This window comes from Macaca fascicularis, chromosome 5 (assembly GCF_037993035.2).
Source record: "Macaca fascicularis isolate 582-1 chromosome 5, T2T-MFA8v1.1".
NCBI lineage: Eukaryota > Metazoa > Chordata > Mammalia > Primates > Cercopithecidae > Macaca > Macaca fascicularis.
Genome location: NC_088379.1, coordinates 174,384,412 through 174,411,304, shown reverse-complemented (window position 1 = coordinate 174,411,304; position 26,893 = coordinate 174,384,412). Strand labels below are relative to the sequence as shown.

At 35.8% G+C, this 26,893-nt stretch overlaps 1 protein-coding gene across 11 annotated transcripts in view; it reads left to right on the top strand.

Moving 5' to 3' along the window:
* Positions 1 to 884: 884 nt before the first annotated feature.
* The window catches only part of NEK1 (NIMA related kinase 1), a 198,792-nt gene continuing 172,783 nt past the window's right edge, over positions 885 to 26,893 (top strand). For 4 of the 11 annotated variants that reach the window (XM_005556286.4, XM_045393050.2, XM_065545679.2 and 1 more), the window contains exons 1-8: positions 885 to 1,441; positions 10,450 to 10,614; positions 11,030 to 11,126; positions 13,940 to 14,037; positions 21,746 to 21,829; positions 23,432 to 23,499; positions 24,199 to 24,285; positions 25,648 to 25,702. In XM_005556286.4, coding sequence (XP_005556343.3) covers positions 10,498 to 10,614; positions 11,030 to 11,126; positions 13,940 to 14,037; positions 21,746 to 21,829; positions 23,432 to 23,499; positions 24,199 to 24,285; positions 25,648 to 25,702 — 606 coding nt within the window. In that variant the 5' untranslated portion in view covers positions 885 to 1,441; positions 10,450 to 10,497. The remainder of the gene's footprint in view (positions 1,442 to 10,449; positions 10,615 to 11,029; positions 11,127 to 13,939; positions 14,038 to 21,745; positions 21,830 to 23,431; positions 23,500 to 24,198; positions 24,286 to 25,647; positions 25,703 to 26,893) is intronic. The other 7 variants (XM_005556285.4, XM_045393048.2, XM_005556283.4 and 4 more) reach the window with 3 other exon arrangements.

The window sequence follows — 26,893 nt, the reverse complement described above, 5'->3', positions numbered from 1 at the left end:
TTGTGCATTGAGACATCAAAATTCCTACTAACGGGGGGTGGGAGGGCCCACAGGAGTGTAGTCTAGAAGTAGAAAGAATGAGGAAAATAAGTCTTTTGTAGCTGTATGGAGATTGAAGAGAGAAAACAAGGCAAACTCTCCAGCTTTTCAGGTTGGGTGACTTGAGCGCCATCTTCTGGCAAAGCCGCCAAAATCTTTCAACGTCCCTGGTAGGAATACAGTTGCCCTGAGTAGGGCCACTCAGGATGACACCAGATGATATCCCTTATTCTAGTTTTAGGGGAATCTCTTCCTATCTTCGCCAGTCCTGCAGTGCAAACAGGTACTTAGACTGCTATACCCTGCCAAACCCTTCGATATACAGACAAGTAATTTATACATACATTAGATCTAAAGGTGTAAAAAACCCCATACAGCTTTTTAAAAATATCTCAAGACTTAAACATTCTTCTGTTTCAACCATCCAAGATATAAAAGGAAAAGGCTTGCTTTTTAAAGCAATATTACTCTTAAAAATGTAGCATCCCTAAGTAGTGCGCTTTCAAGTAAAATAAAAGTCCCTTTCTCGGTGTAGTAGGTGTGGGAAAATTTTATATGCTTTATATTCCAAATTGGTTTCAACTAGTGAGTTCTCTCCCGCATCTCTGCATGACTCTTAACAGCTTTACACTCTCTCCATCCTTTTCGTCTCTCACGTCTCTTCCTTTCTGTCTTCCCGCCTGCAGAGCCCGCCCCGCTCGTCCCTTCGCACAGCACCCTACCCGACCCCACTGTTCTAGCCCAGCCTCGCTGCTGCTTCCCAGTCTCCTCCGCTGCGTGCCGCCTTCCGCGCGCTGACGTCACACGCCGGCGCCGGTGACGCGCCGGCCGCTCCCCCTTCGTCTGCATTCGCTCTAGGGTTTTGGGACGGTGGGATGCGGAGTCCTTACCCTGGCGTCTCGAGCAGTTGTCCCCATAACTCGGAATCTAGAGCCGCTGTAGCGAGGCAGGAGCACGTGGCAGTCAGGTAGCTTCCCAGTCCTGAATGCCGCCCGTCCCCACCCCGACGTGGCCACTAGCAACGACCTCTGTGAAGTTGGAGAGGCGGTGACGGAGGCACTCCCCCTGCTGCACCCCGCCGTTTCCACGGGGCTCAGAAACCAGTTTGTTTGTTTCGTCCGGGTAGTGTTGACCTGTCTTACGGGCGTCGCCCGAGGCAGGACGGAGTCAAACCCGTGGTGTCAACTGAAGGCGAGTGTCAGGTGTGGAGGGTCTCAGTGCTCCCTTTCAGTCTGGACTGTGAGCTGCTGCGGTTAGACAGACTTGGTTTCTCTTTCAGGATGTCATTTTCAAAATGCGGGATGGTACCTCTGCTTTATTAGCCCCATAGGAAGACTGCCACACCTAGACTGACGCTTATTAGTCATCACCGTTATTTCTACTAACGTCCTGTGTCACTGAGGTGAGTTCCACTTGGGGGAAGCAATGACACGCAAAATGGTAAAAATCATCCTGGAAATGAGATGTGCGTAGACCAGCTTATATTGAGATTACACAGATACCTTAAGTATTTGCAGGGAAAATACCTTAATCTCATTTAAATGTTAATTCTCTAAGACACACTGTATTCCAAAGCGGTTCTTGGACATTACGGTATTTTTAAAAACTAGAGCGGTAATGGGATTAAAATAATAGGAATCTTAGTATGGGTAAGCAAGCGTTTACATTGCTTATGTTGTGTCCAGTTAGGAAGCGAGTATGAGTAGTAGTTAGCTGGTTACCCTGTAATCTTAGATTTCCGTTTCCATGATTTGACAGTTTCCATATGTAAGGCATTAATAGTCCTACTACTTTAAGAGTTTATCATAACTTTTTATGCAGGCCTATTTTTTGTTCTTTAAGATCTGCTTTAAGAAGCAGAAATATTTTTTATTGCCTTGGTAAGTTTCATTAGAAATGTTTATGAAGGATTAAAAGTAGCATCCAATCTAAGTTAATGACCTTTTCTTACGATGCAGCAGTATTGTAGAGCTGATGGACGGGAGCCACATTTGGAGAGAAGTAACTCCTTGTTTCTAGTGTAGGTTTGTCTGGTATTAGAGGTTCTACAGGTCTGTTTCACTTAAAATTGCCATTGTTCTAGGTGAAATGTAGGGAGCCTATTTTGTGGGAAAACAGGTTTTTTCACAGTAAAAGTCACTGTCAGGAATTTAACAAAGGTTGTCAGACTTGACCACAGGAGTTCTTTTGAGGTCGTGTGAATAATACATTGACATTGTATTCCAAGTAAATTTTGCTCTGTCTAATGTCCTGCCTTCTAATCTTAAGTCATGAACATGACTCCTTTTCACAAATGTAAATTCTTTATTTACCTGTTGGTAGTTTGCACTACTAAATCTGTTGAATATTGTCTGAGTAGACACAGAGAAGAAAAAATATTTTGAAAAAAGTCTAATAGAAATTCAATTTTTACATTCTGCTTTTTCGAATAAAGGAAAATAAAGAGCTTCTTTCCCTGAGAAGATAAATTGACCCCCTCCCCCTATTCAAAATGGTGTTTATTGCTCAGATAGAACTGTATGTATGTATGGCTTGTAGCTGCGGACAGCTCCAAAAGACTTCTTGAAACCTGTTGCCATGCCTTTACCAATGTTTCTCTTCAAGACAGCCTGTCTATAGAAAATCTGAAACACCTGATGAGAGCTTAATGCTTAACCTAAGTATGTGTTCCAGATTGATCGAAGTTGAATTTTTCCATTCATATACTCTAAAATTTTTTATGTATGGCTCACAAAATTTTATTATGTCAAAAATTGCTTATTTGTGGCTTTAAAGAAATTCTTAGTGGCTGGGTGTGGTGGCTCATGCCTGTAATCCCAGCACTTTGGGAGGCCACAGTGGGCGGGTCACTTGAGGTTGGGAGTTTGAGACAAGCCTGGCCAACCTGCTGAAACCCCGTATCTACCAAAAATACAAAAAATTAGCCCTGCATGGTGGCGCGTGCCTGTAATCCCAGCTACTTGGGAGGCTAAGGCAGGAGAGTTGCTTGAACTCGGGAGGCAGGGGTTGCAGTGAGCCAAGATAGTGCCACTGCACTCCAGCCTGGGTGACGTAGCGAGGCTTCTCTCAAAAACAAAAAAAAATTCTGGGTCGGACACCGTGGCTCACACTTGTACTCCCAGCATTTTGGGAGGCCGAGGCAGGTGGATCACTTGAGGTTACGAGTGCGAGACCAACCTGACCAATATGGCAAAACCCAGTCTCTACTAAAAATACAAAAATTAGCTGGGTATGGTGTCACACTCCTGTAATCCCAGCTACTTGGGAGGCTGAGGCAGGAGAATCGCTTGAACCTGGGAGGCCGAGATGGCACCATTGCACTCCAGCCTCAGCAACAGAGCAAGACTCTGTCTCAAAAAAAAAAAAAAAAAGAAAAAAGAAAAAAAGAAAAGAAAAGAAATTCTTAGTAAAATGTGAGGAAAGCTGTCTAATTTGACTAGAGGCTGAGGTACTTTTTTCTGGGGCATAGTTCATATACTTGAAAAGAAGTATGATGCCATAGAAAAACTTTGTCAAAAGTGAGGAGTTTGGAGATGGGGAATTGTTGAAGGATTTTAATTGGAGAAATTTATTTAGCCAGTATTCTTACTATTTCTATCAGATATTATTGTTTTTAATATTTATTGTTTTGAATAGATAATACCTTTGTATGGTTCAAAATTCAGAAAGTACAAAAGATTAAAAAATCTTCTCAACTACTCAGTTGCCTTCTCTGTAGGCAGTATTACTAGTTTATTGTGTATCTCTCCATAGTTATTACTTATGCAAGCCAGGGGTGCATGTGTGTATATATTTATACACATATATGAGTAACTGTAAGCATAAATATATGCTTGCCAAACAAATGATAGCATGCCATATTTATTATTCTGATCCCTAAAAATCTAACGGTGTATTGAGAAATTATATCAGTATAAAAGTTGCTGTGTTGACTGTTTGTGGATGGTTACATTTTGCCCTGTTAGAAACAGTGCTGCAGAGGATAACTTTGTGTATACTTTGTTTTCCTACATTTGGAAATATTTATAGGGTAAATTCCTAGAAATTGAATCACCGGATCAAAGTTTCTGTACCCTTGTAATTTTGGTAGATATTGCCAAATTATTTTCCTTAGTGCTTGTACCAATTTATACTCCGACCATATTGTTTCGTTCTATCCCCCCACAGTATGGTACAATAATCAGCTGTGAATTTTGCCATTCTAATTGATGAAACATGCTGTCTCTTGTACTTTAAAAAAAAAAGAAAATTGTGGTTAAATATACATAACATAAAACTTACCCCTTGTACTTTAAAATTCTTCTTCTTCTTCTTCTTTTTTTTTTTTTTTTTGAGAGGGAGTCTCGCTCTGTTGCCCAGGCTGGAGTGCAGTGGCCTGATCTCTGCTCACTGCAACCTCTGCCTCCCAGGTTCAAGCGATTCTCCTGTCTCAGCCTCCCAAGTAGCTGGGAGTGCAGGCACGTGCCATCACGCCCAGCTAATTTTTTGTATTCTTGGTAGAGATGGTGATCTTACCATGTTGGCCAGCCTGACATCAAACTCCTGACCTCAGGAGATCCACCTCCCTCAGCCTCCCAAAGTGCTGGGATTACAAGCATGAGCCACCATGCCCACCCAAAATTGTATATCGTTTTACAGGAGATTTGGTATCATGGCACATTTTAACATAATTTGTTTTCATTCTTGGTGTTAACATTTAACTTCGTATTCTTTGTCCACTTTTCTGTTGGATTGTTGCGTTTTTTGGTCCTATAAATACGTACAAGCTTTTTGTTAGAAAAGTGGCATCTTTGTAATAGCTAAAATATTGGTCTAGTCATACTAATCCCTCAAAGCTTTTTGATTTTGTGTTGTGCTTAAGCTACCCACTCTTAAGAGAGAAGTCATTCTTCCATGTTTTATTTTATTACTATTATGCTTTTATTTCTTACATTTCAGTATTTTAGCATCTAGAATTTAGGTTGGTGTAAAATGAGGAAATAAATTAACTTTTTTTTCCCCACATGGGAAAGCCCCAAAGCTTATGTTTTTATTAGGACAGCATTAACTATAGAGATTAGGAATGAAAATCTTTATGATATTGAGTCTTCCTATATATTTCTTTCTCCACCACCGCCCCCGCCATCCCGGTGTGTTGTTGTTGTTTTTTAATATTTTTCTGTCAGTTTTTTTGTTGGGTATTTTCTGTTGGTTCATTTTATAAGTTACTAATCCTGCCTTCTGCTGTGTCCTGTCTGCCATAAATCCATGAATGAGTTCTTAATTTCAGATATTTTATATTTTGGTTTTAGAATGTCCGCTTTTTAAAAATAAATTTTAAGGCTGGGCGTGGTGGCTCACGTCTGTCATCCCAGCGCTTTGAGAGGCTGAGGCGGGCGGATCACGAGGTCAGAAGATCGTGACCATCCTGGCTAACACAGGGAAACCCGGTCTTTACCAAAAATACAAAAAAATTAGCCAGGTGTGGTGACGGGCGCCTGAAGTCCCAGCTACCCGGGAGGCTGAGGCAGGAGAATGGCGTGAACCTGGGAGGCGGAGCTTGCAGTGAGCAGAGAACACACCACTGCACTCCAGCCTGGGCGACAGTGCGAGACTCCGTCTCAAAAAAGATAAAAAATTAAAAATTAAATAAATTTTAATTCTTTGTTGAAATTCTCCATCTTTTAAAAAAATCTGTTTTATCCATCTTTTTATCTTATTTTCTTAGACATATTCATTAATCATGGTTACTTTCAAGTCCTCTATTGGTAACTTCATATTTAAGTCATTTGCGAGTCTATGTCTGTTTTTTTTTAATAAATGTGCATCATTATTTTTTGATGAGATACTAGACATTGTGAATGAAAAGTCTTAGAGGCTCTGAAACATGTATCTTGTAAACATTGTTAGTTTTGTTTTGGCAGTCTGATGAAGTATTAATGAATAACTTTGGTTTTATCCATGGTTGCTTTTAGGCTTTGTTAGGATGAGACTGTTTAAGTCCTCCTCCATGTATGCACAGCTTAAGAACAGAAAAACAGGAGCAGAACTTACTGTAGATTTTTGGACTCCTTCTATTCTTTCTCGTCTTCTCCAGGATTCTGGTAGCCCTGAACTCTGACTGCTTTCTCTCCTCAGCAAGACTGCTGCTTTGTACTTGAGCTCCATTGTACTATAGCACAGTTTGGAGACTCTCTTCAGGGAAAAGGATGAGATGAATGTAGAACCCACTAGTATGTTCCCACCTTTCAGTGATTATAGCCCCTCAATGCATTGCTGTTTCTTTATATATTTTATTCAAGTTTTAAATTGTTTTTGAAGGTGGGGTGATCTGATACTAAGGACACCATCTTGGTTGAAACAGAGTCTCACTGTTTATTATGTAGACTTTCACTTAATCTCCTAGATCATAGATGGTATTTGCATTCTTAGTTGTGCCTGGTATACCCAATCTAGAGATATCTGTGGTCTTCTTTCAAGATGGGAGAGGAGTACTTATCTGACTGGGAGAGGTAGAGGAGGCCAACTGACACTTTTTACACAAGCTCTTAACTATCCTGTTTGAGTCCTAATATTATCCTCACTCTTAGACGCCCCAGTACTTCCAATTATTGAGCTAGTTTGTGGTAGGAATTGACTTGTTTCTGAATTATTTCCCGCTGCTGGCTTAAGGTACAGCTTTTCTCTAGCCTCCTAAGTCAGTTGCTGCGTGTTCTTTTGTGTTTGCCAGTTTCCAGAACTGTATTGCTGTTGCCTTCTCTTCTGTTCTGCCTTTTTGGTAATTCCTTTAAAGTCATGTTCGTTAGGTTCGGAGAAGTAGTAGAGGTAGATATGTATGGTCAATCTAGTATGCTTAACTGTAGATTGCAGTTTATTTATTTTTACTTTTTAAAGAATTAGGCTAAAGAAATTAGTAAGACTTCTTTTAATTTTTTGATGGAATGGCTTTCCCCATCACTCTTACTGTTTGAGGCGAAGAGTATAATTCTAAACAGTGTTGACATTTCCTATTTTCTGACTTTTTAATTTTCTTCTCCTTGAGTCATAGACTAGTCGAGTTGGCAAGGTCTATAAAATGGCCTTACATTTAAATCTTTCATGTTTCTAGATAAAGAAACTGAAGTCCACAAAAAGGCAGATGGTTAGTTTTTGATTATGTAGCTCGTCTTGTCTCTTGATTCTGAATTCATTGCTTTATTATATGACATAACTCTTTGGAAAGCTCAAATGTCAAAAAAATCTCTGATTTTTTCCTTGTTGCTTATCTTCAAGATCAGATATGTATTATAGAGATTGAATTGATGTAATTATTAGAGACCTTAAGAACACTATAGAGTGGGTAAAGTTGGTATTGTGGTTGTAATGTGATGTTGGAAACTGAGTGGTAGAAAAGGCAAACACTAATATGAGTTTGTTACAATACTGAAGTCAACAGGATTCTTATGTTCCTTCAGTTATAAGTTATGATTTTGTGGAAGGCTATAGTACAATGTGTTACTGTCTTTATTTCATTTGGTATGAAAAATTTTATGGAATTATTATTCAGTTGAGAAGTCTCACAACTAGGAAGTAGCTCAGTTAAATATATTGTAAGATGCTGAAAGTAATCTATTTTTTCATGCTTTCCCTTTTACTTCCTTTAATGTACACTGACGTTACAAAGAAAGGAGAGTTTGTCTGTTTTCCTGAAAGTCATCTACCACAAGTCTTTTGTTGTTCAGAAAAGTGCCTGCATTTGACATATTTGATGGCAATTAGAGTCATCTTTCTTCACTAACAGGGTCAGTAGGTCTTCTTCATAGAGTTAGAACCACAATGTTCAGTAATGTTGTTGGCAGTAGAATGCAACACTGGGGACTTTTGGAGCTTCCATCTTGTTAGTGTGGTCCCTAGAAAGGAATTGGCAACTAAATTTTAAGGAATGGCCAAATTGACTAATTTTGTTTTCCCTCTCTTGGCAAAAAGTCACAGAATAATGGTGGTTGTGAAATAATCTCATTATATGGCTATTATTTAATTTAATTTATGAAATTTAGATTACTAAGATGAGTTTATCTTGATTTTTTTCCTAAGTAGCATAGTAATGTAATATATTAAACATTCATGTTCTGGAGAAATCATTAAATTGTGGCCGGTGCCCAGAGAGCCATTATATTGTGCCAGTTAACACAACTCGGACTTGAAAATGTATTTGGAACAACTATTCTTTAACTCACTGATGCTAAAATGCTATAATAGTGGTTTTTCTCTAAAATTGCTAAAGGCATTCTTGTTTTCTAAGGTAGAGAAAGGCTCTTTCTCACAAAATTTCATGAGGCATAATTATCTCATCAGTGCTACCACAGGCTGAGTTCTGGCCTGTGGTCTGGTCTTACAGGCACAGAATATGATGTTTGTCATTTAAGGAGATTGGATCATTTTTTAGAGGCAAAATAAAAACAAATTTAGCATTGATGGATGAGATGAGAACATGGGATTTTTAAATTTACAATGAGAAATATGGTAAACTGCCACAGAAATTTAAAAAGAGTTTCACGACAAGCTTATTTTCTCCTAGAAAGGAATCACACATTGGAAGCCTGCTATGAATGGAAATAAAAAAGAGCAAGCTAGGTGAATTAAATGTTTATTAGTTTCAGATTAGCATAGTAAATTCATGTATGTCTACAATAAGGGTGATATTGCCAGTAGGTGGTACACGTTATTGTACCACACACAAATGACTCTTTCTCACACTTTTTTCAGCTTTCACTACCTAGCTTATTGTATTCTGGCTTCTCCTGAAACTACCATTCTCTTTAAATTACTATTCCTAAAGATACTAATGACCTTAATCGATTATTTTGGTATGGTAAGGGCCTAAGTATGATACTGAAAGTAGAAATATAAAGAAAAGATTAATACGTTTGTTTATATCAAAATAATATCTTATATTTAACTAAAGGCAAATAGGATATAAGGGAAAATCATTTATGACAGATAAGAGCTTCATCACATAAGGAGTTTTTACAAATTAAAGACTAACCCAATATAAAATGATTAAAGAACATGGATAAATAGTTCAAAAGAGAAGAAAATAGAAATGTTCAATAAATGTGGCCAGGCATTGTGGCTCACACCTCTAATCCCAGCACTTTGGGAGGCTGAGGTGAGCAGATCAGGTCAGGAGTTCAAGACCAGCCTGGCCAACATGGCGAAACCCCATCTCTACTAAAAATACAAAAATTAGCTGGATGTGGTGGCACACACCTGTAATCCTAGAATCACTGGAACCTGGAAGGCAGAGGTTGCAGTGAGCTGAGATGACGCCACTGCACTCCAGCCTGGGTGACAGAGTAAGACTCTGTCTTAAAAAAAAGAAAGAAAGAAAAAGAAAAAGAAAAAAATGTTCAATAAATGTGGAAGAGTTTTTCAAATTTACTGGTAAGCAAAAGAAATTAAAAATGAAACACCGTTTTCCCCATTAGATGTAAGGAGTAACAACAGTAACAGATAGTGACACAGTGCTCACATGTGCCAAGTGCTGTTTTCAGTACATTCTTAAATTAACTAATTCTTCTACCAGTTCTGTAAATATGTACTATGGTTATTCACATTTTACGTATGACCAAACTGAGCACATAAAGATAAGTAACTTACATAAGTTTACATAACGAAAAGTGATAAAGCTAAGATTTAAACCTAAGCTCTCTGACTCTAAAAGTTTTAGTGTTCTTTAACTATGACCCGTTATTGCTGCTCAAAGATTTTAATAAATAATAATCAGTGTTTTGTTATTATAAATGACGTTACAGTAAACATCTCCCTGAATACAAAAAATAGTAATAACCAGTGTTAATAAGGGTACCTAGTAGCAGGCATTACTGGCTGAATATATATTAGTAGACATTTCTGTTAAGACACTTAATATGTTTGAAAGCCATACTGTAACATGGGCATATTCTTTGAATTCAGAATTTATCCTAAGGAAATCCTTACCGTAAACACAATAAAATATGTGTACAAAAACTATCTGAAATCGTTCTATAATAGCAAACATTTTAAATGAATGTTGAATAAAAGGGGATTGGTTAAACAACTTCAAGAAATAGTGTATTATTAGGCTTTCATTCTTTTTGGAGAAAATAAAGTAATGCTACTAATTAATTCATGTAAGTTTGCCTTTCTCTCTATACGTTAAGTATATGCAGTATTTGGCTTTCCAAAGCCTTCTTATAAAGTTGAAATATCACCGTTTGTTTTTTCTTTTCTCTTTTTAGATGTAATTAGGTTGTACTAGTACAGTATATAAAGTGTAACTTTTAGTAAATATATTAAATATCCTTTTTTTAAATGTTAGCAAATCACTAAAGAATTAGATTTTGAATTAAACATTGAAATTGTTATAATGTTTTATCTCTCATGTTATAAATGCTTTATCTTTTTTGTTAGTTTTTTAAATGTCTAGCATATCTGTAAAGATGCCTTAGAAAAAGAATCATGGAGAAGTATGTTAGACTACAGAAGATTGGAGAAGGTTCATTTGGAAAAGCCATTCTTGTTAAATCTACAGAAGATGGCAGACAGTATGTTATCAAGGAAATTAACATCTCAAGAGTAAGTATATTTTTAGTTTGGTTTCATGAGTAATAGTTTGGTTACATTAGAGCTCATTGCTAGAGATTTTCTTTAAAAAAAAAAAAAAAGGGTAATTGATAACCAAAAGCAAAAGATTCCTTTATTCCCACTAATATCAGAATAGCCTATATATATTCTTTCAGATTTTTTCTATGATATGTGCTTATATTTATGTGTTTAGAAAAATGTACTTGCTGTTCTGTAACCTCATCTAGTTTGGACATCTTAAAATGTTTCTACTTTCAGATTCAACTCATTCTTTTTAACTTCTTGCTGTATTTTGTTGATTGAACTGTATTAATACTATTATATTTTAACCACTCGCCTATTGATGGACTTTTAGGTTGTTTATTAATGGTTTCATTTACTATTTTCTTTTCTCCTCCCATTTAAGATGTCCAGTAAAGAAAGAGAAGAATCAAGGAGAGAAGTTGCAGTATTGGCAAACATGAAGCATCCAAATATTGTCCAGTATAGAGAATCATTTGAAGGTCAGATAAATTATGCGAGAGAGTTAAAAAATCCTAAGACGTTAATAAATCTTTTTGTGAATACATTCTTAGGAAAAAGATATCATTTTCGCTTAAAAACATACGCATGTGAATATCAGCTTGATTCAGTGACAATACTGATTATCATGCCTGCATAATTTATTTTATTTTATTTTTTAATTGAGACAGAGTCTTGCTCAGTGGCCCAGGCTGGAGTGTAGGGGCATGATCTCAGCTTACTTCAACCTCTGCCTCCCAGGTTCAACTGATTCTCGTGCCTCAGCCTCTCAACTATGCCTGTATAATTTACTACTAGCTGTTACTAGTGATTTCTTTAAAAGAAGCAGTGCAGTAAGTGCAAGAATTTGGACAGAGCAGGAACAGTAATTTACATATTTTAGAACTGAACTTCCTGTAAGTACTGCCACTGAGAAAATGTTCTGATCTTTACAAAGTATTCTCACTCAGTATGCTCCTCTATACCTCACTATTACAATAGTGAAAGTTTTCTCAAGTTCTTAAAATATTATAGCTATAATACTGTTTTGGAACTATATGCATTATATTTAATAATGCAGGTATTAAGATAAGTCAAAGCTTCTCTAAAGGCAGGTCAAAGTGGTTTATTGAAGTCCTATCCAAATATTCTCATTATTATAAATTTCTATAAACTAAAAAACAGATAATCTAGGTTGAAAGTAGAAGATAATTGAAATGACTCGGGGACATATTACATACCAGTTTCAGAGTCTGAATTAGAGCTAAAGTTACTATGTTCCCAGATGAACTCAGTGTCTACTATAAAAGTATGTTCTACTTTTATAAAAATGTGATTCAATTGATACATTATGTCATAAGGTACTGTATTTTTTATGCTGGCAGTGAAATGAAGATTTATATTTCATGTGAAAAAGTACAATATTAACCAACTCTTCCTTTTGAGGACCTTGAATTTTCTCTTATCTTTCTCCTGGTATCTATCTTTTAGTTTCTTTTTTTCATTGTTGTTAACAAAATTTTAATGTTTCAAGTTAAAAGGTTTTGAGCAAATATTCCAGCAGATATTTTGAATTTGTATTGACTGCTTCACGTAGAAACATCTGTATGATTCAAAAGGGGTGGCATATTTTAAAAATAAGGCTTTATTATTTCTCTTAGTTTTAGAAGAATACATGCTCATGACAAACATAAATGATAGCATACTATATGTAATTTTTTGCTTTTTCTTATGCTACATACATTATAACATCTATATATATGTTTTATAAATAGTGAATTATACAGTTTTCAGGAGTTTTTTTCACATTGTAATTTCTCACATGTATATTTGGATGATCTTTCCAGGTCAACCATAGAAAGTCATTCAGATTCTTAATTAGCTTTATCATATAGATTCTTATCCCAGTGGCACATTACAAACAGTAAATCAAAAGAAGATATGTGCACCACGAGTGACAAAAATGAAAAATGTCACCACAGAGTATGAGAAATAAATACTTCTAGAGGCTGGGTGCAGTGTCTCACAACTGTAATTTCAACAATTTTGGGAGGCTGAGGTGGAAGGATCTGTTGAGCCCAGGAATTTGAGACCAGCCTGGGAAACATAGGGAGACCCCATCTGAACAAAAATTTTAAAAATTAGTCAGGTGTGGTGGTGCATGCCTGTGGTTCCAGCTACTCTAGAGGCTAAGGTGGGAGGATTGTTAGAGCCCGGGAGGTCAAGGCTACAGTTAGCCACGATTGTGCCATTGCATTCTAGCCTGGACCCTGTCTCAAAAGAAAAAAAAAAAAATTACTACTGGAAATAAGGCCATAACACAGACAGTAAAAGAAGTGAGAACTAGGAAGACTGTTCTTTGAGTTGTGATAGTCTCAGTGCTATGTAGTGATTCAGAAAATGTTAAAAGTGATATTGGCCACTCTTTCTTACTTGAGAAGTAAGGCATGGAAAGGATGATTGAAGTGTTCTTCTAAGTTGGACACAGTAGCATGGGCTTGTAGTCCCAGCTGTTGGGGAGGCTGAGGCGAGAGGTTCACTTGAGCCCAGGAGCTCCAGGTCAGCATGGGCAAAATAGTGAGACCCTTTTTCTGAAAAAACAACAACAACAAAAAAAGCCTAAATTAAAAGAAGTGTTCTTCTAGTCCTTTCTATCCATAGGAAGAAACATAGAAGTCCCTTTCTCTGTGGACTAAGACATAAAGGTGGATGGAGCAATGCCCATCTTCATGTTTGTTCACAAATCATATACAATTATTTAAAAAGTGCATAAAATTAAAGAAAGCTCCAAGAGGGTGGAAACTGTGTCCTATTATGTCCTATACACTATTGAATCCTTAGAGTTTATCACAACATTTATTATTGTATTTGTTTAATAAGTAAGTGATTAAAGTGGATAAAACAAAGCAGATAATTAGTGGCCAGTTGGAAAAGAAAGATAAACCATCTCTGATATGATATATTGGTGGAAAAACATGATTTTATATGTGACATTTAAGAAATTGTATTTATTGAATGAAATCAAGTATATCTGCATTTTTTTATATATTCAGAGATGTTTAGGTCAATGTGAATAGCACTATTCAATAAAATGGTGTATTTTTAACAGAAATCATTAATGATGGAGTTTTCTGTTAACCCAAGTCATTATATAATCTTTGTGACCAGTATGTCTTGACTTTGTGCCCTAATTCTTATGAGTATGGTCCTGTTCTTTGTTTAGCAGATCTTTTTAATAAGCCTTTAAGTACCTCTAATTTAGCCATGCTTTTAATATACGTTTTTAAAAGTGGACTGTAATGTTTGTATTTTGTAGAAAATGGTTCTCTCTACATAGTGATGGATTACTGTGAGGGAGGGGATCTGTTTAAGCGAATAAATGCTCAGAAAGGCGTTTTGTTTCAAGAGGATCAGGTAAGTTTGCATGTAGGAAATTGACTCTTACTCTATTGAGAAGTAGTTCAAAATTTGTTTATTTATGTGTGTATTCGTTTTTAACTATAAATGCTAATCATAATTACTAGGGCAGTTTGGTATCATATCAATATTTTAAAATTCTTTCCCTCTAATTAGCTGCCACCTTTGTTCAGTTGCCCATCTCATCTACAGTCTGTAATGATGTATTGTTATCTCTGTGATGTATGTTACATATAACATGTGTCTATGTATATGCCTTAATTATTCATTATAACTGACTAATTTGTCTATATCCTGTCAGTCTGGCTTACTGCTGCCAGACCATATATTCCTAAAATGTGGCTTTGCCAGGTAACTCCAGCTCTAGAAGCCTTGCATTGGCAACTGCATTAAATCTAATCTCTCTTTTGATTTCCGGAATCTCTAAAATATGGCCCTTTTCTACCTGAGCAGCCTTATTTTTTTGTATTTCCTAACCTGTACCTCTTTTCATTTACTTTAACAGATATTTATTAAGCATATACTTTGTATCAGGCACTGGGCCACATGTTTGTACATCTCATTGTCCTGCCTGTGTATTTGTTCTTATTATTTCATTTATTTTGGTAAGCCTTTTCCCCAAACTTCCTGTTATTAATACTCTACCTTTTTTTTAAGCTCAGTTCAAGTCCCAGCTTCTTTGAATTTTCTATAACTACTTTAATCTGTGATCTTTTCCTTCTCTAAATTCCTATCACATTTCTTACTATCACCAGTTCTTAATTTTAATTGCGTGCTTTTACATAGGGGACTAGGGGGAGCACTGTGCTAGCAGTGTTGTATATGTTATCTCTTCTAATTTGGATAAGTTTTTTCAATTTATAAGGAATCCAAGAGAAGTTAAGTGACTTGCCCCAAATCACATAGTCAGTGTTTGAACCCATCTCTCACTGTAAAGTTTATAACATTTTCTTTTCACACAATTAAATTCTAAAAGTATTGAAGTATACAGAAATGGAAAGTCTTCTTTCTCCCCGCTTTCGTTCCTGAGATTACTACTGCTTTTAGTTTGGTGTATTCTTCCAGACTTTCTTTTCCATACTTAACATATGTACATATATACATTAAGACACACACATTCAGTAATGGGATATTATTATTTTTAAGATAAGCTCTCGTTCTGTCACCTGAGCTGGAGGGCAGTGGCACCATCACAGCTCATTGCTGCCTTTTACTCCTGAACACAAGCAATTCTCCCACCTCACCCGCCCGAGTAGCTGGTGCTATGGGAACGTGGCACTGTGCCTGTCTAATTTTTTTTTTAATTTATTTTATTATTATTATTTATTTATTTATTTTGTAGAGATGAGGTCTTGCTGTATTGCCCAGACTGTTCTCAAACTCCTGGCTTCAAGCAATCTTCCTACCTTCGCCTCTCAAAGTGCTGGGATTATAGGCATGAGCCACTGTGCCATTTCTGGCCAGGCGCAGACATGGGTTTGAGTCCTTGCTCTACTTATCAAGTTGGTAATTGTTCTGTTAACAAATTCTGAGATTATTTTCTCATTTGTTAATAGGGAGGGACCTACTATACATGTGGTGAAGGTCAAATCGTAATGTATGTTAGTATATACAGTGCTGTTTTTATTAGAACTTTGTCAGATATGTTTCATTGTCCTTATTTTCATTCATTTATCCCTATCGAACTTTAAAATGTTTGTTATTAAATGATATTCCCTTATAAAGCACATTGATATTCTATAGATTTGATTCTACTCTTTCATAAGTACTCTTAGTACATAATGGGGTGTGTATATATATGTGTGTGTGTCTGTGTGTGTGTTTGCATGTGTTTGTGTGTGTGTATCTTTTCTTCCTGGAAATTATTATGGAGATCTGTGTAGTTCATCCATCAGTGAAGTTATTCATCATAAATGACAAACATTTGGCAAGCCATTCTTTTAAGTTAATAGCATTTTTTCTCCCCCTCTGAATAGCAAGTTTTGTTAGCACAAATAAGGATGCTATTTATTTTAGCCTATTTAAAATAAGAAGAGGTCATTTAAACTACTTTCTGGGCTTTGAAACCAGAAAGCTTAGAGCCCCATTAGACTGCAGCTTAGCATCAGTTTGAGATGATTTTATCCATTTCTAGAATGTAAGTGGGGAACAAGAAGACCTGTGAAACAGATGATTCTCCAACTATTCAAGCCACTCTCTCAGTGGTACTTCCTTGTTTGCATCTTTACTGGACAAAAATCTAGTCAGGTTAAGAAGCAACCTAAGTCTATGACTTCATTAATAGAAAATAATGAGATGAACTAAGTACATTCCGTTAGACAGTCTCTACGTAGATATTTTAAAGATGTACCAGTATTTTTGTCTTATTTGCAAGTTTCGGATGAGTTTTTTTATAGTCTCCCCACATGTGACCATAAATAATTTTCAGAATATATTCTTGATCAAAATAAAGTCTGGCCTTATTAGGATTGGTCCAAATATTTAGGTGCAGCGAGAATGTTAATTAAACAAAGAACTCGAGTTTAGTCTGAAAACCTAGAGCCTTATATTATCAAACAACTACTAAGGTTACAGAATTGATTTCTGTCTATAAGTTTTCATAAGGAATCTTGGATTGGATTTTTTAAAACTCTATTTGTTCTTCTACCCTAACGTCAGGAAACTGAGCCCAATACATTCTCTACCAAATTTCACCTGTAGTACCTATAAATTGGGGTGAATTTTTTTCTTTTTGAGAGTCTCCAAATATGCCAAGGTCCCTGGTTAGGAAATGACTTTACCACTTATGACTCAGGAATCCTGTAAGTCAGATAACAGGACAGTTTCCTGGCAGCGCTGTGTAAGTATTGGTTCCACACGTTTCTTTTTCTTTTTTTTCTTTTTTTGAGACGAGTCTTGCTCTGTTGCCCAGGCTGGAGTGCAGTGGCGCAATCTTGGCTCACTGCAAGCTCCGCCTCCCAGGTTCATGCCATTTTCCTGCCTCCGCCTCCCGAATAGCTTTGACTACAGGCCCCCGCCACCACGCCCAGCTAATTTTTTTGGTTTTTTAGTAGAGACGGGGTTTCACCATGTTAGCCAGGATGGTCTCGATCTCCTGACCTCGTGATCTGCCTGCCTCGGCCTCCCAAAGTGTTGGGATTACAGGCATGAGCCACTGTGCCCAGCCTGGTTCCACATATATTTCTTAGTAGTAGGTTTGTCATAACTGATTACATGAAAATCATCTCAAATCAGGTCCTCCAGGTATGGCCTTGGTTGCACAATTGATTTGTCCAATTGCATTCTGACCAAAAGGAGTATAGATTCTTATTGAACCCATGAAAATTACAGTACTGTCCTGAAAAGTAAAAATACATAAAACTATTTGCTTCTGATTTCTGAGTAGATTATTAAGATCAAATATCATTTTAAGTTTATAAAAGCATAATCTAAATTGAGAATTAGACATAGCTTAAGAAAAAAAAGGGCTTCCTCATTTATTCATTAAATTTTGAACATTATACCAATCATATTCCAAACAATCACAATTAAATTTTATTTAATTCATTTTTTCTTTCCTAGTAATTCTTATTCTTGATCTGCGGTCAAGCAGTTAGCGTTCATGATGTTTGTCAGCTCAAGGACTAAAAAAGTCTTAAAGAAATTCTGACTCGGTTCATTGATAAGTTCCTTGATCATTTAAGCAATGATAGGTCAGAAACTTGTACCCAAGAGTCTCTCTTCTGAAGTGCCAGTAGTTCAGCATCTAGTGTAGTCCTTTTCAGGAGCTTTCTGGCAAGCATCAGGCAGCAAAGTCTTACTGATCATGAGACTGAAAGACTGTGGTTAGTTTATTATAGTAACCAATAATAGAATAAAATGCTCTGTTGGGGTAGAGTACAGAGATTTGATAAGGGCTTGATGAATGTTTTTCTTGAGGATAAAAATGGAGAGCGAAGTTATTGACAAATTTCCAGGGCCTTCTCATAAAGCATGCATTTTGTGAAATATTAATAGTATTTTACCTATACAGGCTTAACCTAGGAAAGGCTGAGCATCTTTTTAGATTTGGCAAGTCTTTCCAGGCATGTCTTATAGCAGTGTTGAGCTAATAGTTATAGTGAGAAGTATCTGAAATTTTTTTTTCTAACAAACAGGTAACATTCATTGGTTACTTAATCAAAGTGACAAAATACTGTGAAATATAGATGAAGGAAATAAAATTATAAGGATCTTCACAGTGAGGAACCTTTGTTCAAAAAACATAATCAAATGCTAAAATCCATATAAAGCAGAGAAAATTATTCTGGTAGACATGAAATACCTACTCTTTGAGCAAATTACACAGACAGTAAATGGTAAGGTTTCTTTCTTCTAGTTAGGAGCTCCAAGATCAGTTTACTATTCTAATAGAGAAGCCAAGTTAAAGTTTTTCCATTAATATAATGTTTGGCAATAAAAGCTTCTCATGCCTTTAAAAAATTAATGAATCAACCCATCAAAACTGAGCATACTTTGGGAAAATTCTAACACATTTTATTACACATAGAAATCTCAGTTTTGGAGCAGAGAAGATGGATTATAGTAGTGCTTGGTGCTATAAGGCAGTCTGCACTAATGCAAAATAACATACAACTGTAATTCACACAATTATAATTACTGTATGATGCTTGGTATAATACAACATAACATTTGAATTTAAAAGTCTTCTGAACAAGAGAATCCCATTTTCGAAACAGTATTTTGTAAATATTAATATAGAAGTAATGTGTACAATGAAATAAAAAGCACAGATTAGAAGCAGGGTTACAATTTTAAAGGGCTTCCCTCTCCTCCAAGTCCTACCCCATGTAGTCGAACCCTAATGTAGCAAGATTCTGAGCTAGGGTAGACAAAGGGAATGAAAATGTAACATTTATATTTTATAAACTGTGCCTTCCTTCTCTGCTTTGCTTATATATTCCATCAAAAACTGAGCTCAGGAATCACCTCCTCTGTCCAGCTTTATTTTATCACCTCCAGGCTGCATTGGCTCTCCTCTATGCTTCTTCAACTCAGCGCATTACCTACCTTTAATTACTGGTTTACTTACCCATCTCCCTCTATAGTCTTTGATATGGATCAATAAACAATGGCCTGTGAACCAAATTTGGCCCCCTCTCTCTGTTTGTAAATAAAGTTTTATTAGAACACAGCTAAACTTAATTGTTTACTTGTAATCTGTGGTTGCTTTTGTGCTATAGTGGAAGAATTGAGTTGAGACAGAAACCATCTGGCCTGCAAAGCCTAAAATATTTACTGTCTGGCCATTTACAGAATACATTTGCTGACCTCTGGTCTCTGAGCTCTTTCATTAACCTTTTTTTGCTAGTTCCTGCACATATCTGGTACATTTTTGGTACTGAATAAATTTTTTGTCAAGTTAAGAAGTACAAGTACGGGAAATTTAGTAATAGAAGAACACTGTGAAATGAGACATGAGTGATTTCTAAGATGTGTTCCATTTCTACTGGTAAACTCCATTTTATCAGTAATACTCAACATAATTTTCACTTTCTTTTTCCTTACCTCTCCCTTGATGAATTAATTGCTGTCTTATTGTATCTATCTCTGTTAAAAAACTTATGCAATTATTATAGTTACTTGTGAGTATATTCCTTACCACTGTACGGACTCCTTAGAGAACTGTTTTTGATCTCTATACTTAAAATGCCTTACATGAGTATAGAAAGTACCTTAACAATCTGTGTAATCCTCATTAAATATCTATAGAACAGAAGTAAGAGTTAAAAAAAAAAAAATAGTTTTTTAAAAAAGAAAAATGCTGAACAGGTAAAGTAAAAAGTAAACATGTTACCTTTCATTCCCTCTTCTGCAAATCCACTTCCCTGAGGTAAACACTGTTAACTGATTGGCAGTTATCCTTTGATGCTTCCTTCCTTTATTCCTTCTTTCCTTCCTCAGTGCACACACACAATTAAATAGAGTTCAGGTATGGAATATAAGCATATTTTTTTAAATAGAGTTATACTATGCATACTGTTTTGGAACTTCCTTTTCTCACTTAATAGTATGTAAACAGTATACACAGAAGTGCTTCATTCTTGTCAGTGACTGCATAGAATTTCTGGTATAGTGATAATACAATATACTTAATCAGGCCCCTTGAACATTCAGATTGTTTATATTTTTGGGTTCTGGCTAACAGTGCTATAGTAACATCTTACATACGTCGTTTTATATTTCTGATAATATTTGTAGGATAAATTTGAAATTGAAATTGCTGTTTCAAATGGTATGTGAATTTAAAATGTTCACATATTTTGACAAATGATTATAATTAACCTTTTCACAAACACCTGTGAGAAAAAGCTTATTTCCCAACATTCTGACCAACAGTATGTATTATTTCATTTTAAGCAAGATAGTATGGTATCTTAATTTTTTTTTTTTTAATTTGGCAGGGAGTTTAGTACCTTACATATGTGTTTTTTGACCATTTTTTCCACCTGTCATTTGCCTCTCCAGTCTTTTGTCCACTTCTTATTTTGCCTGCCAGTACTTTTCTCAGTGATTTGAATAACTTTTACATCTTAGAGAACTAGCAATCTATCATTTATGTTGCAGGTATTTTCTCAAATTATTATTAAACTTGTGTGTATTTTGCTCTACAGTTGTTTTAAATTGTATGTAGTCAACTTTATCAGTCTTTGTCTTATGACTTAAGCATTTTATGTCATATTTTGAAAGTCCTGCTTTAGTCAGTTATTACAGATAATTAACTTATGTTTCCTTTTGTTATTTTATGGTTTGTTTTTTTTTTAGTTTAAAAATGCCATGTACTTGGAATTATTTTGATGTTAACAATGAGATAGAAATTAAGCCTTTTTATTTCCAAGTGGCCATCTCCAGAAAAGAGTGTTTACGTTATAATAAATGTGGGAAGAGAAAAAAGTCAGAGATGTCTTCCAAATTTCTGGCTTGATTTTTTTCCTTTTGTGATTTTTATTTATATTTTTAAAAAGCATCATAGAAGTCAGATTCAGTGGCTTATACCTGTAATCGCAGTACTTTGGGAGGTCAAGGCAGGAGGAACACTTGAATCCTCAGGAACTCCTGAGGCCAGGAGTTCAAGACCACTAGCCTGGGCAACATAGCAGGACCCTGTCTCTATAAAAAAAACAAAAATGAAAAACTAGCTGCCTGTGGTGGCATGCACCTGTAGTCCTAGCCACTTGGAGGCTGAGGCTGGAGGATAATTTAAACCCAGGAGTTTGAGGCTGAAGTGAGCTATGATAACATGACTGCACTCCAGCCTGGGTGATAGAGCAAGACCCTGTCCCTAAAGAAAGGGGAGGGAGGGGTGTTACAGAAAGAATATGTATTAAAAACAAAGAAGAATCACCTGTTTGTCTTAACATTATAAAATATAAATTATTTCCATTTTCACTCATAAAGTTACTTTCCACATTTGTTTTGATTTATAAGAGATGACCCAGTAGCATCTCTTATATTTTGGATTTAGTATGTGGAGAGCTTGTGTTGACTTGAATATCTATTTAATGTCAGTGCCTGCAGAGTTAAAATAAATTGTAACCTAAAATATTTTTTTAAGGATTTAGTTCCTCTCATCCCTAAATATTCTTGAATTATTTTAATGGTCAGGGAGAGGCTACTGTGAATTGTAAGTTTTAAAAGAAATGACAGATCTGATTTTTCTTCCTAGATTTTGGACTGGTTTGTACAGATATGTTTGGCCCTGAAACATGTACATGATAGAAAAATTCTTCATCGAGACATTAAATCTCAGGTATGTTATTCTGACACTGATAACTTCTAAATGGATAAAGACATGGAACCTTCATTGTCTTGGGCCAAAAATTTTTGAACCTGATTTAGTATGCATCAAATTATCTGTCTTGTCTCTTCACTCTTATCCTGTTCATCTGCATCTGTATTAGATCTCCTGCTTGCTTCCCATACTCTAAAAATTACTTTCCTTCCCAGTCTCTAAAACTTACAGAACATTTTTTTATAACTCCAAAAAGAACCTCATACCTATTAGCAGTGAGTTCCCATTCCCCTCCACCTAGACTCTGGTAACCCCTACTCTACTTTCTGTCTGTGTGGATTGGCCTATTCTGGACGGTTTATATAAATGGATATTATGAAGTATGTGCCTTTTGCCTGCCTATGTATGTATGTATGTATGTATGTATGTATGTATGTATTTATCTATCTATCTATCTATCTATCTCTATCTATCTATCTATCTATCTATCTATCTATCTATCTATCTATCTATCGTTTTTGAGACGGAGTCTTGCTCTTTTGCCCAGGCTGGAGTGCAGCAGTGTGATTTCAGGCTCACCACAACCTTCACCTCCTGTCCAAGTGATTCTCCTGCCTCAGCCCCACGAGTAGCTGGGATTTCAGGCACCTGCCACCATGCCTGGCAATTTTTTGTAGTTTTAGTAGAGATGGGGTTTCACCATGTTGGCCAGGCTGATCTTGAACTCCTGACCTCAGGTGATCTGCCTGCCTCAACCTCCCAAAGTGCTAGGATTACAAGTGTGAGCCACTGCGCCTGGCCCCTTTTGCCTGTTTCTAAATCAGACTGTCTTTTTGTTGTCATTGTTGAGTTATGCAAGTCCTTTTCTTGATAAAAGTTTTTTCTCAAATATATGATTTGTAAAAATTTTCTCCCATTTTATGGATTGTCTGTTTTCTTGATGGTGTCCTTTGATGCACAAAAGTTTTTAATTTTGATAGTCCAATCTATGCTTTTACTTGTTTTGCTTGTGCTTTTTGACGTCATATCTAAGAAACAATTCCCTAGCCCAACAGCATGAAGATTTATTCCTATGTTTTTCTCTAGGAGTTTTTTTTTTTTTTTTTTTTTTTGAGATGGAGTCTCGCTCTGTCGCCCAGGCTGGAGTGCAGTGGCCGGATCTCAGTTCACTGCAAGCTCCGCCTCCCGGGTTTGCGCCATTCTCCTGCCTCAGCCTCCCGAGTAGCTGGGACTACAGGTGCCCGCCACCTCGCCCGGCTAGTTTTTTGTATTTTTTTAGTAGAGACGGGGTTTAACCGTGTTAGCCAGGATGGTCTCGATCTCCTGACCTCGTGATCCGCCCGTCTCGGCCTCCCAAAGTGCTGGGATTACAGGCTTGAGCCACCGCGCCCGGCCTCTCTAGGAGTTTTATATTTTAGTTTTGATATTTAGATCTAGACTCCATTTTGAATTAATTTTTGTGTATGATTTGAGGTAGGGGACTTCATTTATTCTTTTGTATGTGAATATCCAGTTTCTCTAGCATAATTTTTTAAACTGGATTTTAAATTTTAGGAAAAATGTTGACTCAGAACTGGACTGTAACAATATTTCTAAGAATTTTTTTCCTGTCTTTTATAGAACATATTTTTAACTAAAGATGGAACGGTACAACTTGGAGATTTTGGAATTGCTAGAGTTCTTAATAGGTAACATGAATTTTAAACTTTGTTTTGATATAATGTTTTCAGTGAACCTTCAATCCATGATGATGTATATGTGATAATTTATAGTAACTTTAAGTATGTTGTTTACTGGGATGTTGCTTTATTGGGACATGTTCTGAGAAAGGCATCATTAGGTGATTTTGTCAGTGTGTAAATATTGTAGAGTGTACTTACACAAACCTAGATGATAGAGTGTACTACACAGGCAGGCTGTAGCCTATTGTTTCTAGGCTACAAACCTGTACAGCATGGTCTGTACTGAATACTGTAAGAAATTGTAACACAATGGTATATATTTAAACATAGAAAAGATAAAATATAAAAGATAAAAAATGATATTCCTTTATGGGACACTTACCATGAATGGAGTTTGCTGGACTGGAAGTTGCTTTCTGTGAGTGAGTGAGTGGTGAGTGAATGTGAAGACATAGCACATTTCTGTATGCTACGGTAGAGTTTATAAACACTGTACACTTAGGCTATACTAAATTTATTAAAAAATAAAGTAATTGTTCTACAATGTATGTCAGTCACCATGTCACTAGGTTATAGGAATTTTTCAGCTTCATTATAATCTTATGACACCAGCATCATATAGGTGATCTGTTGTAGACCAAAAGCAACATTAATGTGGCACATGACTGTGTCTTAAACTTCTCCAATAATTTTTTTTTCTTCTAGTACTGTAGAGCTGGCTCGAACTTGCATAGGGACCCCATACTACTTGTCACCTGAAATCTGTGAAAACAAACCTTACAATAATAAAAGGTATTTAAAATGATACTCATTGTATGATGTATTTCCTTTCAATCTTTTTGTTGTCATGTTTATTAACCTTTAGAATACTATTCTAATATCAGTAATACATACATGTAAACATATATGTATATATAAAATGTTGTTAATATATGGTGAGGGGAATTGTAAAAAAGCTATTTGATTATCTTGCTGGAAGAACCACAGAAAGAATCACCTTATTATTTATGTTATAACTGAGAGTGCTTTCTTTGGTCTTTTTCTTCGTGATAATCACTTCTTATTGAATTATTGCTAATATTTCTTGAACACACTCTAAGCCAGGTAGTGTTTTGAGTTCTATGTATTCTCTTAGTCTTCACAATGAGTTTGGGAGATGTACGTATTAATCATTCCTCCTCTTCTTATAAGGAAACCAAATGCAGAGAGAGGCAAAGTAACGTCTTTGAAATCCTTGAGTCAAATAAGTGGTGGAATCAGCATCCAAACTAGGTGTCTGGCTCCCAAGCCCATATTTCTAATCACAGCACTGTAGTCTGGCTAGCGGACTATATAATATGTGGGTAGAAAGAGCAATTCTACCATTAAATTCCAGCTATCCTTTATTTTCTCTCTCTAATTGGAAAATCCCAACCAAGATAACAGTGGTCAGTAGCTGTGGCAAATTTCTTAATAAATTTTTAATGTCCATTAAATTAATATTTTGTTTTATAATTTTTAAATCATGGTATTTTACAAATAATTGAAAAAAAGTTTGAGTTTTATGAAATAAAAATAAATAGAATTTACATGAATTTTTTTGATATTGTTCTTTTAAATATTAAATTTCTTTAATGAAGCTTCAAAGTAATTGTTGGGGCAACCATTTTCTTTTTCCAATCTGAGAGAGCTACTTTTGTCATTTGGTTATGGTTGAAATTTTTAGTTTTTTTTTTTTTTTTTTTTTTTGAGGTGGAGTCTTGCTCTGTCGCCCAGGCTGGAGTGCAGTGGCCGGATCTCAGCTCACTGCAAGCTCCGCCTCCCAGGTTCACGCCATTCTCCTGCCTCAGCCTCCTGAGTAGCTGGGACTACAGGCGCCCGCCACCTCGCCCGGCTAGTTTTTTGTATTTTTTAGTAGAGACGGGGTTTCACTGTGTTCGCCAGGATGGTCTCGATCTCCTGACCTCGTGATCCGCCCGTCTCGGCCTCCCAAAGTGCTGGGATTACAGGCTTGAGCCACCGCGCCCAGCCAAAATTTTTAGTTTTAAAGGAAATTTTTTCTGGAGCACATATTTTTCCAAAACACTTTTATGCTGTTTATGTTTCCTTTAAATCAAAAAATTTTAAAGTACATTCTGATACTTAGAGGAAATTTCTCATTTTTATCTTCTCTAGTGACATTTGGGCTCTGGGGTGTGTCCTTTATGAGCTGTGTACACTTAAACATGCTGTAAGTAGAAGTTTCTGAAATATTTTTAAAGTTATGTTAAAAAGCGCCTATAATGTTTTTATTATTTTTTAAGTTCTGTTATCTTTCAGATAACCCTCATCCTAGAAATTCTCCTCTATGTCCGTTTTTACATTTCTCATTTTTTCTGAAGTATAAATTGATTTTCCCTTAATATATATGCGTATCTAGTATATTTGCTATTTTATAATATTTCATGCTGTTTTCCAGAAAATTATTTCTAATGACAAAAATGAATTTTGCTGTTTTCTTAATGTTAAATTTAGTATAAAGTTGATATTCTAGCTTAACAAATTTTACTAGTTTCATTTTAGTGAATTCTTTCATAACACCCAGACTGATTTGGAATTGAACTAATTTAAAGAATTTCATTCAATATACTCACTGATGACTTTTACCAATTTAAGTAATCATTAATTCAGAGTATTTAAAATTTTTACTTTTGAGACTTTTTTTTTTAATAACGTGTAGCACACTAAAAAAGGGGAGAGTTGTTGTCCTAAGTAGGTTTAATCTTAATAAAGCAGTTTTTTGAAATGGAAAGTGATTAACATTTTTTTACCCACTGATTAAACAATATTGTATTTTCATTACAGAAAACTTCAGAAAATAGATGAAAATATAAATAAGTGAATAAGGATCATAAACAGTTCTTCCAGCCAGTATTGACTACCTGTAAAATGAAAAATTTTTTTTCTTCCCCAAAAGTTTGATTAGACTTTATAAGAAGTTTTATAACCTGATTTTATTGCTTAATACTATTTGGGGAATATTTTTTCTTGTCATTCTTTTTAATGGTTGCATACTCTTTTACTATATTGCCTTAGATTTTTTTTTTCTTGCTTAAGGAAAAAAGCATAAGCTGACAAGGTAATGTGGGATGGTAGTTATCAGACGCTTATTTGAAGTAATTGATGAGTTTTTCTGCAACACAGTTATTTTAGCTTTAAACCATTGGTTTGTGGGTTTTAAAAAAATCTGTTCGTCTACATTGTCCTGTCACCATCTCTTCTGTATTTTGGGATTGTTTACTCTTAAGTAGCATGTGTCTTAAGATACATGAAATCCAGTAACTTACGCTTTGTGAAGAGCATGTCAACTGAGTGATAAATGAAAGTGCATTGGAATAGAGAACCACATCTTTTCTGCATTTAGGATTCCTATTTAGGTGTA